The sequence below is a fragment of the Oncorhynchus mykiss genome, chromosome 1 (assembly GCF_057628025.1).
Source record: "Oncorhynchus mykiss isolate SJ-2025 chromosome 1, ASM5762802v1, whole genome shotgun sequence".
NCBI classification, from domain to species: domain Eukaryota; kingdom Metazoa; phylum Chordata; class Actinopteri; order Salmoniformes; family Salmonidae; genus Oncorhynchus; species Oncorhynchus mykiss.
The window spans coordinates 53,451,254-53,467,730 of NC_143022.1; the positions used below are offsets into that span (position 1 = coordinate 53,451,254).

A 16,477-nucleotide genomic window follows, 5' to 3' on the forward strand; every position below is an offset into this window, starting at 1 on the left:
CAGGAGACAGGCCAGTACATCAGGAGACGTGGAGGAGGCCGTAGGAGGGCAACAACCCAGCAGCAGGACCGCTACCTCCGCCTTTGTGCAAGGAGGAGCAGGAGGAGCACTGCCAGAGCCCTGCAAAATGACCTCCAGCAGGCCACAAATGTGCATGTGTCTGCTCAAACGGTCAGAAACAGACTCCATGAGGGTGGTATGAGGGCCTGACGTCCACAGGTGGGGGTTGTGCTTACAGCCCAACACCGTGCAGGACGTTTGGCATTTGCCAGAGAACACCAAGATTGGCAAATTCACCACTGGCGCCTTGTGCTCTTCACAGATGAAAGCAGGTTCACACTGAGCACATGTGACAGACGTGACAGAGTCTGGAGACGCCGTGGAGAACGTTCTGCTGCCTGCAACATCCTCCAGCAAGACCGGTTTGGCGGTGGGTCAGTCATGGTGTGGGGTGGCATTTCTTTGGGGGGCCTCCATGTGCTCGCCAGAGGTAGCCTGACTGCCATTAGGTACCGAGATGAGATCCTCAGACCCCTTGTGAGACCATATGCTGGTGCGGTTGGCCCTGGGTTCCTCCTAATGCAAGAAAATGCTAGACCTCATGTGGCTGGAGTGTGTCAGCAGTTCCTGCAAGAGGAAGGCATTGATGCTATGGACTGGCCCGCCCAGTCTGGGACATCTGGGACATCATGTCTCGCTCCATACACAGACTGTCCAGGAGTTGGCAGATGCTTTAGTCCAAGTCTGGGAGGAGATCCCTCAGGAGACTATCCACCACCTCATCAGGAACATGCCCAGGCATTGTAGGGAGGTCATACAGGCACGTGGAGGCCACACACACTACTGAGCCTCATTTTGACTTGTTTTAAGGACATTACATCAAAGTTGGATCAGCCTGTAGTATGGTTTTCCACTTTAATTTTGAGTGTGACTCCAAATCCAGACCTCCATGGGTTGATAAATTTGATTTCCATTGATAATTTTTGTGTGATTTTGTTGTCAGCACATTCAACTACTATGTGAAGAAAAAAAGTATTAAATAAGAGTATTTCATTCATTCAGATCTAGGATGTGTTATTTTAGTTTTCCCTTTATTTTTTTGAGCAGTGTATATTTATTTGAACAAAAATCTGACAATTTGAGTGATTATACAAAAAAAATTCAATATTTTTTGTTATTTAATGTTTTTGCGTATTGCCTTAACATTTTGCCTGGGGTACGCTGTGCAAATGTAGGCATGTTTACATAATTTTGCGCTCACATCTTATGCTCACATCCATTGAACTGTACAAAGCTAGCTAGCTAGCAAAAACAACCTGAGGGACAAATGGACTCTATTGCACCTCCAACAATTTTCCAAGTCGACTGACAGAATTGATACTTGCTCTATCACTGATGGGAGTGCAGATGCTGTTGCCATGGACTCGCCAAGCACTGAAAGACCTGCACAGGAGATATTTCAATGGTATGTAGCCTTTCATTCTCTGTTAACCGCAAATAACATGGTTTGCTCTCAGAACAGCCTCAATCTGTCAGGGCGTGGACTCTACAAGTTTTTAAAAGCGTTCCACAGGGATGCTGGCTCATATTGACTTCAATGCTTCCCACAGCTGGGTCAAGATTGCTGGATGTCCTTTGGGTGGTGGAACATTCTTGATACTTAAAAAATATATATATACTTAACACTTTTTTTTACCAGGTAAGTTGACTGAGAACACATTCTCAATTACAGCATCAACCTGGGGAATAGTTACAGTGGAGATGATTGAGCCAGTTGGAATCTGGGGATGATCAGGTGGCCATGATGGTCTGAAGGCCGGATTGGGAATTTAGCCAGGACACCGGCCTTAACACCCCATACAATAAGTCAAGACAACCATTTAATGCCCCATCTGAAAGAGGACACCCTACACAGGGAAATGTCCCATATCACTGCCCTAGTTGCCTCCTATTGGTCCTCTAACACCTCTTCCAGCATCATCTTGTCTCCCATCAAGGGGCCAACCAGGACCAACTCTGCTTAGCTTCAGAGGCAAGCCAGTAGTGGAGGGTGGTTTGCTGCTGAGTGTGAAAACCCCAGCAGAGTTGCAGTTCTTGACAAAAAAACGGCACACCTAGCTCCTAATACCATAACCCTTACTACCATACTCCATTAAAAGGCTCTTACATTTTCTGTCTTGCCCATGCACCCTCTAAATGGCACACTTACACAATCCATCTCTCAATTGTCTCAAGGCTTAAAAATCCTCCTTTAACCTGTATCCTCCCCTTCATCTACACTGATTCTAGTGGATTTAACAATTGACATCCATAAGGGATCATAGATTTCACCTGGATTCACCTGGTCAGTCTATGTCATGGAAATGTTTTGTATACTTAGTGTATATCAATCTTTCTAACAATGAATATCAATGTCCTGTGTATTTGCATGTCATTGTGGACGCTACATCAGTCAACATGTCTGAGCTGAGCAGTGTGTAATTTTGTCAGATGATATTAAATTTGCAAACATTAAAAGTTTTTCTATCTTGGCTACAATGGTATTTTCATTTGGTAAAAAGATTTGGTAAAAAGAAGAAGTCAATTTTGGTTATTAATAGCCTATTTCACTCTGGTTGTTGGCGCTATCTGTTGTATGGTGAACATGGGCTTCATCAAGCTTTATTTGTCAGTAAATCTGGCTTTGAGAATAGCCAGTGCTTACCCAGCCACCAACCTCACTTCATGTCACTGGCGCAATGGCGCTGTCCCAATGAAAACGGTGCTGAAATGATAATGTAGTTGAGAACACACAGCAATTGCTTTGCATGTATTATAACGGTTGGATGACTTTGTGAGTTTCACGTAACCACGGCTCTATGAACTAAGCGGTGCATTCAGCTGACTAAATTATTTTTACACCATCGCAGCAGCGCAAAAGATTCAGGGCTGACCACAAATCATTCGAGGCTAAAGCCCCAAAATCCCGATCCTGGTGAGGTCTTTGCCTGTGGGAAAGGATTAGGGTTTCAGCCTTTCTATTCCTCTATACAGAATTCTCCCTTCAAAAGCATTCCATGCATAACAAAACAGAATGTACTGTGTCCCTCTTCTCTCTCGCTCCTTTCTCTCAATTCTCCCTCTCAGTCTCTTACCCCCCCACCCCCCCTTACATACACACACGCGCATGCATACGCAACCTGATGTCTCTTCAACAGATTTCCCCCACTAGGTAGGAATCAAAGTGATTAGGACCTGGATAGCAGCTTCATATCCAAGCAGATGTATTTACTTTACTTTGGTCACAAAGACCAGAAAAGTATTTACTTATGTTGAGGCAAAACCAACAATATTGCCTCCATATGGAACACTCTAACATACCAGGAAGAGAAAAGAGACAGTAGTCTTTATGGTTATTTATTTTTTATTGTGCTGCAGCAAAAACACATGATTGATAACATCATGTCTCTGGTCGTTTCGAGCTGATGACATGAGGTACATTTTTTTTTATTATCAAAACGGTGTTAAATCGCTATCAGAAAACAACCTATGGCTTAATAGGTAAACATGCCATTTACAAAAATCTGTTTTCAATTTGTACAAAAGCTTTATAAATATATATATATATATAAGGGCCATCAACGGCCTAATGGGGGATAGTCTCTTTTAATGAAACAGCTTAAAAAGGAGTTATAAAGGTGTTTTAAACTAGTTATAACAACTTTCTAACATCAGGTTGGTTGTTATGTCACCAGGTTCAATCAATGCTTTCTACTAGCTCCCTGAAGGACCCATTTGGATAATAGTATTCAAATTTTCAAAATGGACAGACAAATAAAAAAAAAGATACAGTCAGAATTAAAGTAAAACTCAGACGAAATAATCAGATATTTTTGTCTGTAGCATGAGGTATAGTGAAGGAAACAGGAGCTCTATTTTTTTACGTTTTCTTTTTTTCTTTTTTGGAATAGAGCAGAAATCATAAAACATAGTAAGAAAAATCTGATCACATTCCAATACACTACAAATGACAATGTCAATAATATCATCATTTTCTATGAGAAATTCTATTACATGGCAGTATATTGACATTTAACTAATACAAATATCCACAAAATAGCAGCAAACACTTTGAGAAAAAAAAGGATTGTTTTTCTTTTCATTTTCATTTCATTTAAAGTCATGCAACTTTGCTGGGAATATTCCTCCATAGCAGCTTGTTGTTAGGAGTGTTAACCATTTTTTTCTGTCACTGTACAATCAAACCGTTTGCCCACATACCTTATGCCCCCCATCACTCACCTCGCAACCCCATAGCAACTTCAGTTATTTCTTCCAGCTTCAACAATATGCAAAAGACATCTTTGAATATGTGCAAAATGATTTCAAAGCCTTTTCAATTTTCATTTGATGACAAGGGAAGATTTGAGACATTCCTCTTTTGAATTCTAGTTTTTCCTTAATAACATTCAGTACACTAAGCCAATGCAATGATTTCAAAGCAATACTTTTGAGTGTACTTTTACTTCATATGCCTTTCAAAGTAGGGCCAAAATGTTGTATTTTGATTGGATGAAATTACACATATTTGTAAAAAATGTATTTGCAACTCTGAATTGAATGTTTTGAAATATTTACATATATGAAATAGCTTCTGTCATCATGATCCACACTGGCCTTGAAAAGAGAATACTCTGCAATAAATAGTTCTTAGTGTAACTACAAATTACAAGCCTCAGATGCAATTCAAGCTGTTAGAAAAGTCTGTTATCAACTGCCATGAGGAGAATAGGTAGATAGGTGCCTTCTTGCGTGAATGGGACTACCATTTTTCACTGTCTTTACTACCAAGATGTCGGAAAGATGGGGTCCAGGTATTTTAGCTAGACAAATAGATTAGATTTGCCCAAAACACTCTAATATGTCCTGCCATTCCCACATAACACCATGTTTAGAAACACTCTTCATCCCAGAAGCTGACGTTGTTCCCAAACCATTCCATTATGTTACGTCATGTCCCATATGGTTCTTCTCAAAATAGGCAGTAAGGAGTTATTGACCCAAAGTGCTTTTTTTTGATGGAATGGTTTTTAGATAGTAAGACAGAATTACAATTCGATAAAGACTGTGGACTACGTTAGCTTACATAGAGAGAACATACAGGACAGCTAGCTAATTATTCTGTCGCAGAATGCAATGTTGCAAGCATTCAGTATAATATGATCTAGACGTCCTGCAGATATTTTGAAGTAGCTGTACTTCACTGGTTAGCTTGCTGTCTCCGGAAAGCAGTGTGTTAGCAGTTAGGACAGAGGCCTAGGTAATCCACAGACCTCTGATGACAATTGAATAAAAGGCTCTATTCAATGAGTATCGCTGAAGCGTTACAGATTGCGCGATCGAAGAGGTAAAGGTCATTTCCGATTAAGCCGACATACGCAGAGTTTACAGTTAATGCAGTCTCTGCTAACGCGGGAACATTGCCTTTCAATTTCAAACCTGTCGTAACGATGAACTTCCGCGATATGGATTGAATAGAGGCCTTAAGTACGCTAAACAAATTAACATTGTACATTCTCCATAAAAAAAAAGAAGAGGAGATTAGAAGACTGATTTTCAAAACAATATCTCAAAGTTGGTTAAATGGCCACACCAAACTAACCAGGGACAACAAAAACGCCCCTCCATTAGAAACGGGTTTACCATACCATAAAACGCCTATGTCATCAAACAACTCAGGACTAGCTTTTTTTACGTGAGACATTGCAGGTGTATCGTGCTCAATCTGTCCAAACAACAACAAAAATACCTAGTTCATTATTCTCTAGTTGTCTATTCTGTTGTACATACAGCACTACATTTCTTTTTTTTGTTATTCAAGTTTGTTTCGTCTAAAATACATAATGGGAACCATGCCCAATTGATGCTGCCTCAAACCAGTGAGGGGACAGAGAGCAAGTGTACGCATGAAGCCCGGGCTGATCCCTTACAACACCTGTTAGGAGCCAGACAGGATGTTCAGGCCAGACCCTATGCTACGAGCACAGGTGTGTGAGTAGGTGAGAGCGCAGTCAGTGGGAGCGGTGCTGCTGAGACAGTGTCAATCAGCGCGTTCTCTTCTATCCCCGAAGCCCTATCCTCCATCCATGGCTTCTGCTTAGTGTGCACCAGAAAAGGCTGTCCAACTCAGATGTTCACATCTCTAACGTCCGTTGGCGTGCACGACAGGTCGACCTCCTCATCCATGCTCTTGGTGTCAATGGAAACAGTGTGTTGTTGTGCCTGACGGAGACTGGTCTCCAATAAGGACTCGATCTGTTCTTGACATGCCCGTAGACAATCCTGCAGAGGGGGGAGAGAGAGGCATTGTTAGAGATGACATAAGGACTCGTGTTGGTTCGTCTCTCAGCAACAAGCACCACTTACAGTCATGGACATTTGTCTAACAGGTGGCTTTTTTGCCTGCCTTCTAAAATAAATCTTCAAACAATCGGAACAATCTGAAAACATATGCAGTATTAGAATGGTATGACCATGGTACCAATGGTATACTGTGTAGGCTTTAAGGAGTGGTGACAACACAAATAGCCAAAGAGGCAGAGTTGCACTCTAGTGGGAAGGGCTGTGACTGTGTGAGGATTAGGAGGAAGAGAATACATCCAGAAAGACTGGAAACCCAATCTGCTAGCACCAATTCCTGGACACAAAACAATAGGAGCAAAAGCAATTCATTGGGCGAAGGATAAGAGGGGCAGACCCTCAGTCAGGTGGTGGAAGGAGAGCCCCAGGGACCTCATTCTATTGATTACGGTTCTTATTACCTGGATCAAAGAGACCTGTAGAAACTAGAGCCAGACCAGTGGGTGAGGAAGGTTTCAGAAGTTATTCTATTACTATACAACACTTAGATATTACCCTTTGATTAAAATAATAACAATACACTGAACAAAAATATAAACGCAAGATGTAAAGTGTTGGTCCCATCTTTCTTGAGCTGAAATCAAAGACCCCCGAAATGTTCCTGTATGCACAAAAAGCTTATTTCTCTCAAATGTTGTACACAAATTTGTTTACGTCCCTGTTAGTGAGTATTTTTCCTTTGCCAAGAAAATCCATCCACCTGACAGGTGTGGCATATCAAGAAGCTGATTAAACAGCATGATCATTACACAGGTGCACCTTGTGCTGGGGACAATAAAAGGTCACTCTAAACTGTGAAACTTGGTCACAAAACACAATGCCACAGATGTCTAAAGTTTTGAGGGAGTGTGCAATTGGCATGCTGACTGCAGGAATGTCCACCAGAGCTGTTGCCAGAGAATTGAATGTTCATTTTTCTACCATAAGCCGCCTCCAATGTTGTTTTAGAGAATTTGGCAGTACGTCCACCCGGCCTCACAACCGCAGACCACGTGTATGGTGTTGTGTGGGTGAGCGGCTTACTGATGTCAACGTTGTGAACAAAGTGCCCCATGGTGGTGGGTGGGGTTATGGTATGGGCAGGCATGAGCTATGGACAATGAACACAATTGCATTTTATCGATGGCAATTTGAATGCACAGAAGTACTTTGACAAGATCCTGAGGCCCATTTTGTTTAGGTATCTGTAACTAACAGATGCATATCTGTATTCCCAGTAATGTGAAATCCATAGATTAGGGTCAAATGAATTTATTTAAATTGACTGACTTCCTCATATGAACTGTAACTCAGTAAAACCTTTGAAATTGCTGCATGTTGCATTGATATTTTAGTTCAGTATAATAATAATAATAATAATAATTTGTGACATTCCTTTGAAATAATGAGAGTGCCTTGCAAAATAATTCATCCCCCTTTGCTATGAAGCCCCTAAATAAGATCTGGTGCAACCAATTACCTTCAGAAGTCACATTATTAGTTATATTGCACACAGGTGGACTTTATTTAAGTGTCACTTGATCTGTCACATGATCTCAGTATATATACACCTATTCTGAAAGGTCAGAGAGTCTGCAACAACACTAAGCAAGGGGTACCACCAAGAAAGCAGCACCATAAATGAGCTCTCCAAACAGGTCAGGGAAAAAAATGTGGAGAAGTACAGATCAGGGTAGGGTTATAAAAAAATATCAGAAACTTTGAACATCCCATGGAGCACCATTAAATCTATTATTAAAAATGTAAAGAATATGGCACTACAACAAACCTGCCAAGAGAGGGCCGCCCACCAAAACTCACAGACCGAGCAAGGAGGGCATTAATCAGAGAGGCAACAAAGAGACCAAAGATAACCCTGAATGAGCTGCAAGCTCCACAGCAGAGATTGGAGTATCTGTCCATAGGACCACTTTAAGCCATACACTCCACAGAGCTGGGCTTTATGGAAGAGTGGCCAGAAAAAAAGCTATTGCTGAAAGAAAAAAATAAGCAAACACGTTTGGTGTTCGCCAAAAGGCATGTGGGAGACTCCCAAAACATATGGAAGAATGTTATCTGGTTAGATGAGACTAAAATTGAGCTTTTTGGCCATCAAGGAAAACGCTATGTCTGGCGCAAACCAAACACCTCTCATCATCCCGAGAACACCATCCATCACCGGTGGGGAACACGGTGGTGGCAGCATCATGCTGTGGGGATGTTTTTCATTGTCAGGGACAGGGAAACTGGTCAGAATTGAAGGAATGATGGATGGCACTAAATACAGCGAAATTCTTGAGGTAAACCTGTTTCAGTCTTCCAGAGATTTGAGACTGGGACGGAGGTTCATCTTCCAGCAGGACAATGACCCTAACCATACTACTAAAGCAAGACTTGAGTGGTTTAAGGGGAAACATTTAAATGGTTTGGAATGGCCTAGTCAAAGCCCAGACCTCAATCCAATTGAGAATCTGTGGTATGACTTAAAGATTGCTGTACACCAGCGGAACCCATCCAACTCGAAGGAGCTGGAGCAGTTTTACCTTGAAGAATGGCCAAAAATCCCAGTGGCTAGATGTGCCAAGCTTATAGAGACATACCCCAAGAGACTTGCAGCTGTAATTGCTGCAAAAGGTGGCTCCACAAAGTATTGACTTTAGGGGGGTGAATAGTTATGCACGCTCAAGTGTTCCGTTTTTTTGTCTTATTTGTTGTTTGTTTCACAATAAAAAATATTTTGCATCTTCAAAGTGGTAGGCATGCTGTGTAAATCAAATGACACAATTCTAGGTTGTAAGGCAACAAAATAGGAAAAATGCCAAGGGGTGTGAATACTTTGGCAAGCCACTGTATGTACTAAAATATGACATTAGGACTGAGTTGTGTCCTGTGTTTGTGCTACTACAACTGACTTTGTAGTTGCAAGGAAAGTGCATTTATTCATGGTGCCTCTTTCTTTTTTCTTCCTCCTTTCCTTTTGGACTCCACAAGAGCCTGGCCTCCTGCATCAATGACAAAGGGGACAACGAGCGAGAACTTTTGCACATTGTCGTCGACTGCACTAGAGTGAGGGACTGTTCGCTCGCCTCTCATTTCCTGACCTCATTCAGAGACAGGGTTTATGGCCTGGCTACCTGCTGCTCTACATCCCCTGTCTCTCAGATCTCTCTCTCTCTCTCTCTCTCTCTTTCCTCTAGTGCTGAGTGATTAGTACTTTTTGAGGTCGGTTCGGGTTTGTTTTGATTATAAAAAAAAAAATTTAAACGACTCCGGTTTCGCTTATTTATGTTTTTTAAACATTAAATGCAACATGCATTATGGGAGTTGAATGCTGTAACAACACAGAATAATTTTTTTATAAAAAAATCCCATGATGGTAGTGATTGCCCATCACATCACTTATTAACCATCATTTATTCACATTACTTGAACAAAATATTTCAGTTGTTGTGTATATTACACTTGTTTTATTTGATGATTACTACGTCATTCCAAATCATCATCTCATCTCTATAGAGCTGCTGCCCCATGCTGTCTTACAAAATCACTATAATAGTCCTTCTTCAAAGTAAATAAGGCATACTTTTATGACTGCTGAATACCATCTAACAATCACTGAGATCATGTACTTTCAGGTAGAGATACCATGCGAAGTAACTGCTCTCTATCCTTCTCAATAACGCATTCTTCGGTCTCTTTTACATAGCAGGTATAGCAGACATGAGTCAGTCATGGTCACATGATGAGGTAACCCTGCCTACGAACTTCAAAACCAGTGTCTGCCCTCGGCCCAAGAGGGAATTTCCTCTTGATCTAATGGTCTAAGATGTTGGTTGCTCCCGTGGGAGACCCGGGCAACTGATACTTCGGGTTAATGCTCAGGACTACTCCTCTCTTGTTCTACTGTCACCCCCTCTCCCCCACGAGTTACCACACAGTGGAAGCAATCCGATCAATAAAAGGAAATCTGTGGAAGATAAAAGACGGCCATTCATTCCATTGCAAAGCTAGGCAAAATGGTTGCACGTTTACTATATTAGGCTCTCTTGTCACATTTCTAAGCTATATGTTCACTTTCAACATTTTTGCATGAGACTTGGTTGTCCTTGCATACCGGGTCACTTCTGATGACTTGAGACAGGAAGTCAGTGAGTTGCTGGGATGACAGTGCATCGTCCATGCTCTTCAGATTCAGCCCCTGGACAGCAGCCGCCACACTGCCCGCTGCGATCATTGACGGAGGGTTGGCAATGAATTTGACATCTGGTGGAGAGAAAAGGAAAAGAGAGAGAGAGAGAGAGAGAGACAGACAGAGAGAGAGAGAGAGAGAGAGAGAGAGAGAGAGAGACAGAGAGAGAGAGAGAGAGAGAGACAGAGAGAGACAGAGAGAGAGAGAGAGAGAGAGAGAGAGAGACAGAGAGAGAGAGAGAGAGAGAGAGAGACAGAGAGAGACAGAGAGAGAGAGAGAGAGAGAGAGAGAGAGAGAGAGAGACAGAGAGAGAGAGAGAGAGAGAGGGTCAGAGGCAACAGGTCAAATTCCCGAAGCAAGGCATTTGATCCGCAAATAATTCACACAACAACCTTGCTAATGGGGCAGCTCACTGGCTGCAGAGCGGCAGCTCAGGCCATTGACACTGGTGCGACAACAAAAGAGAGATGACACCCTGGCAGTGAGGGGCGAGGCGGCGGTGTGGGGGAGGGAGAGAGGGCTGAGAGGAAGGAGGTGGGACGAGGCAGCGTAATGTGGCACAACCAGATAATGGCAAGGCAGAGAGGAGAGAGACACTGCATCCAACAGAATCAGAACAGAGCCACCATGCTGACATGTGGCAATGTGCCCTGACTGCAACTGAGGAGCTATGCTGTAGGTCCCAGTCACACTGCCCCCTCCCCCATTACACTCCTATAGCCGTCACCCCCTCCTACTCTCTCTATCCTCGTCTCTGTAGCCTCAAATTTGCATACATACAACACTCTGTTAAGAGCAAGGAGGAGCAGATACAACAAATGACATAATCAAATAAGAGGTAAGACATATTGCTGGAATCTGATGTTGGTGATAAATGATCTATTCAGCCCAAGAACTGCTTGACAATCACACAGAGAGAAAGAGACAAGCTCATGAAATGCAGATGTATTCTCCCCAGACCCTCTTCTCCCCCTCCACCTCAAGCCCAAATCCCCTTTCCCCTTCTCGACAGCCTCAGTATGCAATAAATCACTCTTCAACTCGCTTGGCTTGGACCCCTCTCTGGAAAGATCATGTCTCACTTCCTCTTTTCAAGTGCTTAGAGAGACAATAAATCTACTCCAGGCAGGGGCGCTCACACACGCACCACATGTGCGCACAACACACACACACACACACACACACACACACACACACACACACACACACACACACACAGAGGGGCTCCTCAGACGATGCACATTGTGTGAAACAACAGGTCTAATCACCAGGCTCAGACCATTAATTTTACCATATTAATTAGGGGGCCTCTCAGTCTAGGAGACGAGCCCCCTTTACACCCCCCCCCCCAGCCCAATGGGTGTGGGGCTGGGGCATCATTGTGAGTGAGCTCCCATTGCAAGGGCCTGCACCACAGAGAGCTTAGAGAGGAGGGTTGAGGAAGAGCGCTGCGAGATTAATTGAACTCGCATAAAGGCAAGCCAGAGAGCCATTATCCAGGCCCATATCCCCACTAGATCTGCCCAATCCTAGCCTCCCTATAAAAGAGAAAGGAAATAAATGCTTGCAACCCTCAAGATGAATGCAAGGAATGCCAGCCAGCAGCTGCTCTTAAGGACAAATATCAGGCAAGAGACTCCACAGTCTCAGAAGAAAAGGAAGATATAAAAAGGGGATACATTTCTTCTATTGCCGGCAAGATGAAGGAAGTAAATGAATGTCACAGAGGTGCATCAAAGAATATTAAAACACACTCCTGATACCAACAATGTTGCAGCAGGTCCGAACTCGTGAAGTGCCTTCCTTTACGCAACGCAAATAGCACATACAGGATCTTCAACATGCTTTCACACACTCCCCCTGTCATTCCCTCCCTCCCTTATTCTGTTTGTCTAGATTCTTTCATACAATTGGAGTAAACTGTTGTAAGTGATCCTTTGCGGAAAAGCGTTTCTTATTGCGTCACTCTTAATTCCCTTCCCTTCCACTACCAAAAGAGTGGAGTTATTTTTAAAAAATCTCCATGCCACCATGGGTGCACAACAGAACAGGGCAGGGCCTAGGCCAACAGGCCCATTCAATCTATTACATTAAGCACTAACCTCAAACAGCGCGTTGAGTTAAGTCCTCCCCCTGACCTACCACAAGGCAGAGGGGCTTACTCTTGTCACAAATCAAATGCTGTTGAGTGAAAGCAACGCAAGGTTGGAAACCTATAGAGCAGGACTTCTCTTCAATATAAACCTGAAGTAAAAAACGCCTGCTGTTGGGGTCCAGGCCTTCTATTGTGCAGGCTTATGCTAGAGCTTAGTCCAAAGGGTCGACATTGGACAGGGTAACAGCAGCTACGTCGAAGTATATTGCTGCAGTAAGACAGCTTCGCAGGGCCTGCTCACGAACGAACGCAACGTGTCTGGAATGTGTCCAGCGTCTGCTGTATTTACCAGAACCGTCTTACGCCAAACCAAACCTCTTCCCTTTACCAAAACGCCAAGTCAAGTGGTTTGAATCAAGTTTAGCAAAAGATAACGGCACAACTGTTACACGAGTATGGGAGTTGTCATGCCATTGACAAACGTCAACTCAACCGCTTGCCTTTTGGAACCCCCCCCACCCCCCCCCCCCCCCACCCCGTCTTCACAGTAGTAATCCACATCAGTACATCTAAAACCCACAGGGACATGTAGCATTACAACCTCCTCCTAAGTTAACAGCACTAAACAGCAGAGCAGTCAGCAGTGTAGGTGGTGGTGGGACTCCAATGCATACCTGTAGCACAGAGAGCCACAAAGGTCTGGGCATGCTTGCACAGGATTTGCTTGGTGTCCTGATGGATGGGTAGCTTGGAGAGGAAGTGGTCTATGAAATCGTGCGGAGTAACTGAGGCTAGATCCCATTTCAGCTTGTTCAATACCAGTAGTTCCATTTGCTGTAGAGGAGATAGGAAGAGAGAGAGAGAGAATATATGTAGTAGGACACCTGCAAGGGTTCAAGAAACCAACACACCACTAGAGGGAGGACATGCTCCACACAGGCCTATGCTCCGCCATGGTGCCAGTGCCAACACAATGACAATCATTGATGATACGGGAAGTAGATTTAAGACATTTTTTGTTACAGAATTTCAGTTATTTTCTCGTTTAAAATGATGCATCTCCTAAAGTTAACTTTGGCTAAACTGAAAAGAATCCACTTATAATAAATTATAGTCATAGTTCAAATATGTCAAAAACAGCATACTACATTTGTACAATACCTCCTAAACATAATCTACATGTGTTGGTTATAGCTAATGAGAACATGATGCGGAAGTCAAATTACCAGCAACTCGCCCGTCCGGATGGAATTGTCTGTGTATATGCACAACTTCACAGCTGTTAGAGGAATGGTCTCCTTCATTTTAGACGCCAGAAACATGCATGTAGCGCCCAATAACTGTAGTCGAGTCTTCTTTGTGGGTTCAACAGACAAATATCTGTCTAAAAAATTCATAGCTAGGGGAAAAACCTCCTCTTCGCATTTCTGTTCCTCACAGACCTGGAATCAAAAGCAAAACGAGTTAGGCTAAGGTTTAACACATCCAGTCTAAGGTTGATCTCTCTGCAAGGCAAGCGCATGGCTTGCAGAGCCATATTGTCGTTCGCCATATTTTCAAAAAATATTTTTAAATATTTATAAATAGTTTTAGAATGTAACATGGGCGTGTAAACGTTATTATGCTTTTGTTTTATCGGACAGAAGTGTCATATTCCGAATATCTAAAATAATAATGTTCAAAATGAACTATATTTGTAAGCCACTAGAAACTGGACAAGCAGCATGCGCACACATCTCATAACAGCATGCAACTTTAAAAAAAATAATTTGAAATGTAATCTTCCACATCACGAAAACATTTTTACCCGGTTAATGTTAATCAATGTGCCGTCTCACATAATATGTCACCTTTATTACAATCTCTCGAAAGGGATCGAAGCTTCTAACCAATTTTAAAGGCGACCCTTTCAAGCTCCCAAATCGACTTGTTCAGTTGCTTCAACTCTTAAGAACAATTATGTAGGCTACGTTTACTTTATCAAGTGGCAACTTAACAATAGAAACAACGTTTCAAATGCATCCAATGTCGGTGACGATATGGAAAACAGCTGTGACATGGTTATTACACTTTTTAAACCACAAAGTAGTGCTATAAACCACAAGCAAACAAAGAGGGCGAATACTGGCACTAAGTGACGGCATAATACTAAAGTGTAACATTTTGTTTACTTGAATTTAATCCAAGGGGAAATTTTGGCGTCCTTTGCAGCATGCGTCAGGTAAAAATAAGGCTCAATGAGTCACACAGACAACCTCTAATTAAGTCCAAAGTGTAAGCTATCGCTGGGTGAATAATGTAATAAACACATGACATGAACAACACAGGACAAGCAATCGTTATAGTTGTATTTTGCCAATATTCCAAAGGGCATAGGCCAGTGAGATGATTCAGATAATTGAATGATATGGATTTGTTAGAAACGGTTTCTTGCACAAACCTCCAGCATCCACGTAGCAACAATTCTCCTCATGCAGGGTACAATCTCTTTCTGTACACATTTGAAGTAGTTCGTTGCGGGGAGATAATTGTCTTCCGCTTTTAGCATGGTCTGCAGAACTCTGTCGTTGAGCAGGTTCGAGTCTTGGTAAGCTCTCCGGATGGTCTCCACTTCACAGCACAGCAACAGGTGTTCCATTCCGGCAGTCGCTCGAGCAATGAGAGAGACTGAAAGAGAGTCTGAACTATTGCTTCCCCCAAAAAGTTCCGTGGACGTTGCTTTACCTCTGTCTGCTGCGACTGCTGTGTCGAAGCTCTCAGGAGGCCACCAAACTTTGATCAGCTTCCCTCAATAAACTCCCCTCCCCTCCGCGCACTGGGGAAATGACGTGACTGTTGTTATGTAGGTTGGTTATGGAGCAGATCAAAGGCGAGAGAGAGAGAGAGAGAGAGAGAGAGAGAGAGAGAGAGAGAGGGAGAGAGAGAGAGGCCCAAAAAGAGAGGTCCGCCTCAAAGAAGGGGGCACGTTTTAGAACGCTATTCCACATAAGTTTATAGTCCCTTCCCATCGCCGCCAGCGTATGGCCTATTGGAAGTGGGAGGTCTCAGGTCCGTTTCTGGAGGCAGTAGACTAGGCGAGGGTCTGATTGTAGCTACTGCGAGGTACCAGTGGGGGAAGCAGAGATGCTCGGTGGCTGGATTGGAGAACTCATGTAACCTTTTTTGTTCGTGTGGCCTCTTTTTTTTTTTTTTTTACCCCTGCACAACAAGTACTTTGCCTAATATTAACTAGGCCTATTAACTAGCCACGACCCTGGTTGTTGTAAGCTTCATGCTCTACCAACTAAGTCACACAGGACACCTGTTGATACTATTGTGAATACATACCTTTTGATTATTCACATGAATACACTGAACAAAAATGTCAATGCAACATGCAGCAATTAAAACTAAAGTGAATCAGTCATTAGGCCCTCATCTATGGATTTCACATGACTGGCAATACAAACATACATCTGTTGGTCATAGATACCTTTAAAAAATAGGGTCTTGGATCAGAAAACCAGTCAGTAACTGGTGTGACGACCATTTATCTCATGCGTGACACATCTCCTTCACATAGAGTTGATCGGGCTGTTAATTGTGGCCTGTGGAATGTTGTCCCACTCCTCTTCAATGGCTACGCGAAGTTGTTGGATAGTGGCGGGAACTGGAACATGCTGTCGTACATGTTGATGGGGCCGGATGAATGGCACGACAATGGGCCTCAGGATCTCGTCACGGTAGCTCTATGCATTCAAATTGCCTTTGATAAAATGCAATTGTGTCTGTTGTCCGTAGCTTATGCCCACCGCCACAATGGGGCACTCGGTTCA

General features: G+C 43.0%; 1 protein-coding gene across 1 annotated transcript; it reads right to left on the reverse strand.

Moving 5' to 3' along the window:
- Window positions 1-3,385: 3,385 nt before the first annotated feature.
- Window positions 3,386-15,411, reverse strand: LOC110524590 (G1/S-specific cyclin-D1). Its single transcript, XM_036979616.2, has 5 exons — window positions 15,103-15,411; window positions 13,889-14,104; window positions 13,337-13,496; window positions 10,493-10,641; window positions 3,386-6,321 (listed from the first exon to the last, which is right to left on the reverse strand). Exons 1-5 carry the CDS (start codon window positions 15,298-15,300, stop codon window positions 6,166-6,168), a joined length of 879 nt encoding a protein of 292 aa, XP_036835511.1. The 5' UTR covers window positions 15,301-15,411; the 3' UTR covers window positions 3,386-6,165.
- Window positions 15,412-16,477: the final 1,066 nt, after the last annotated feature.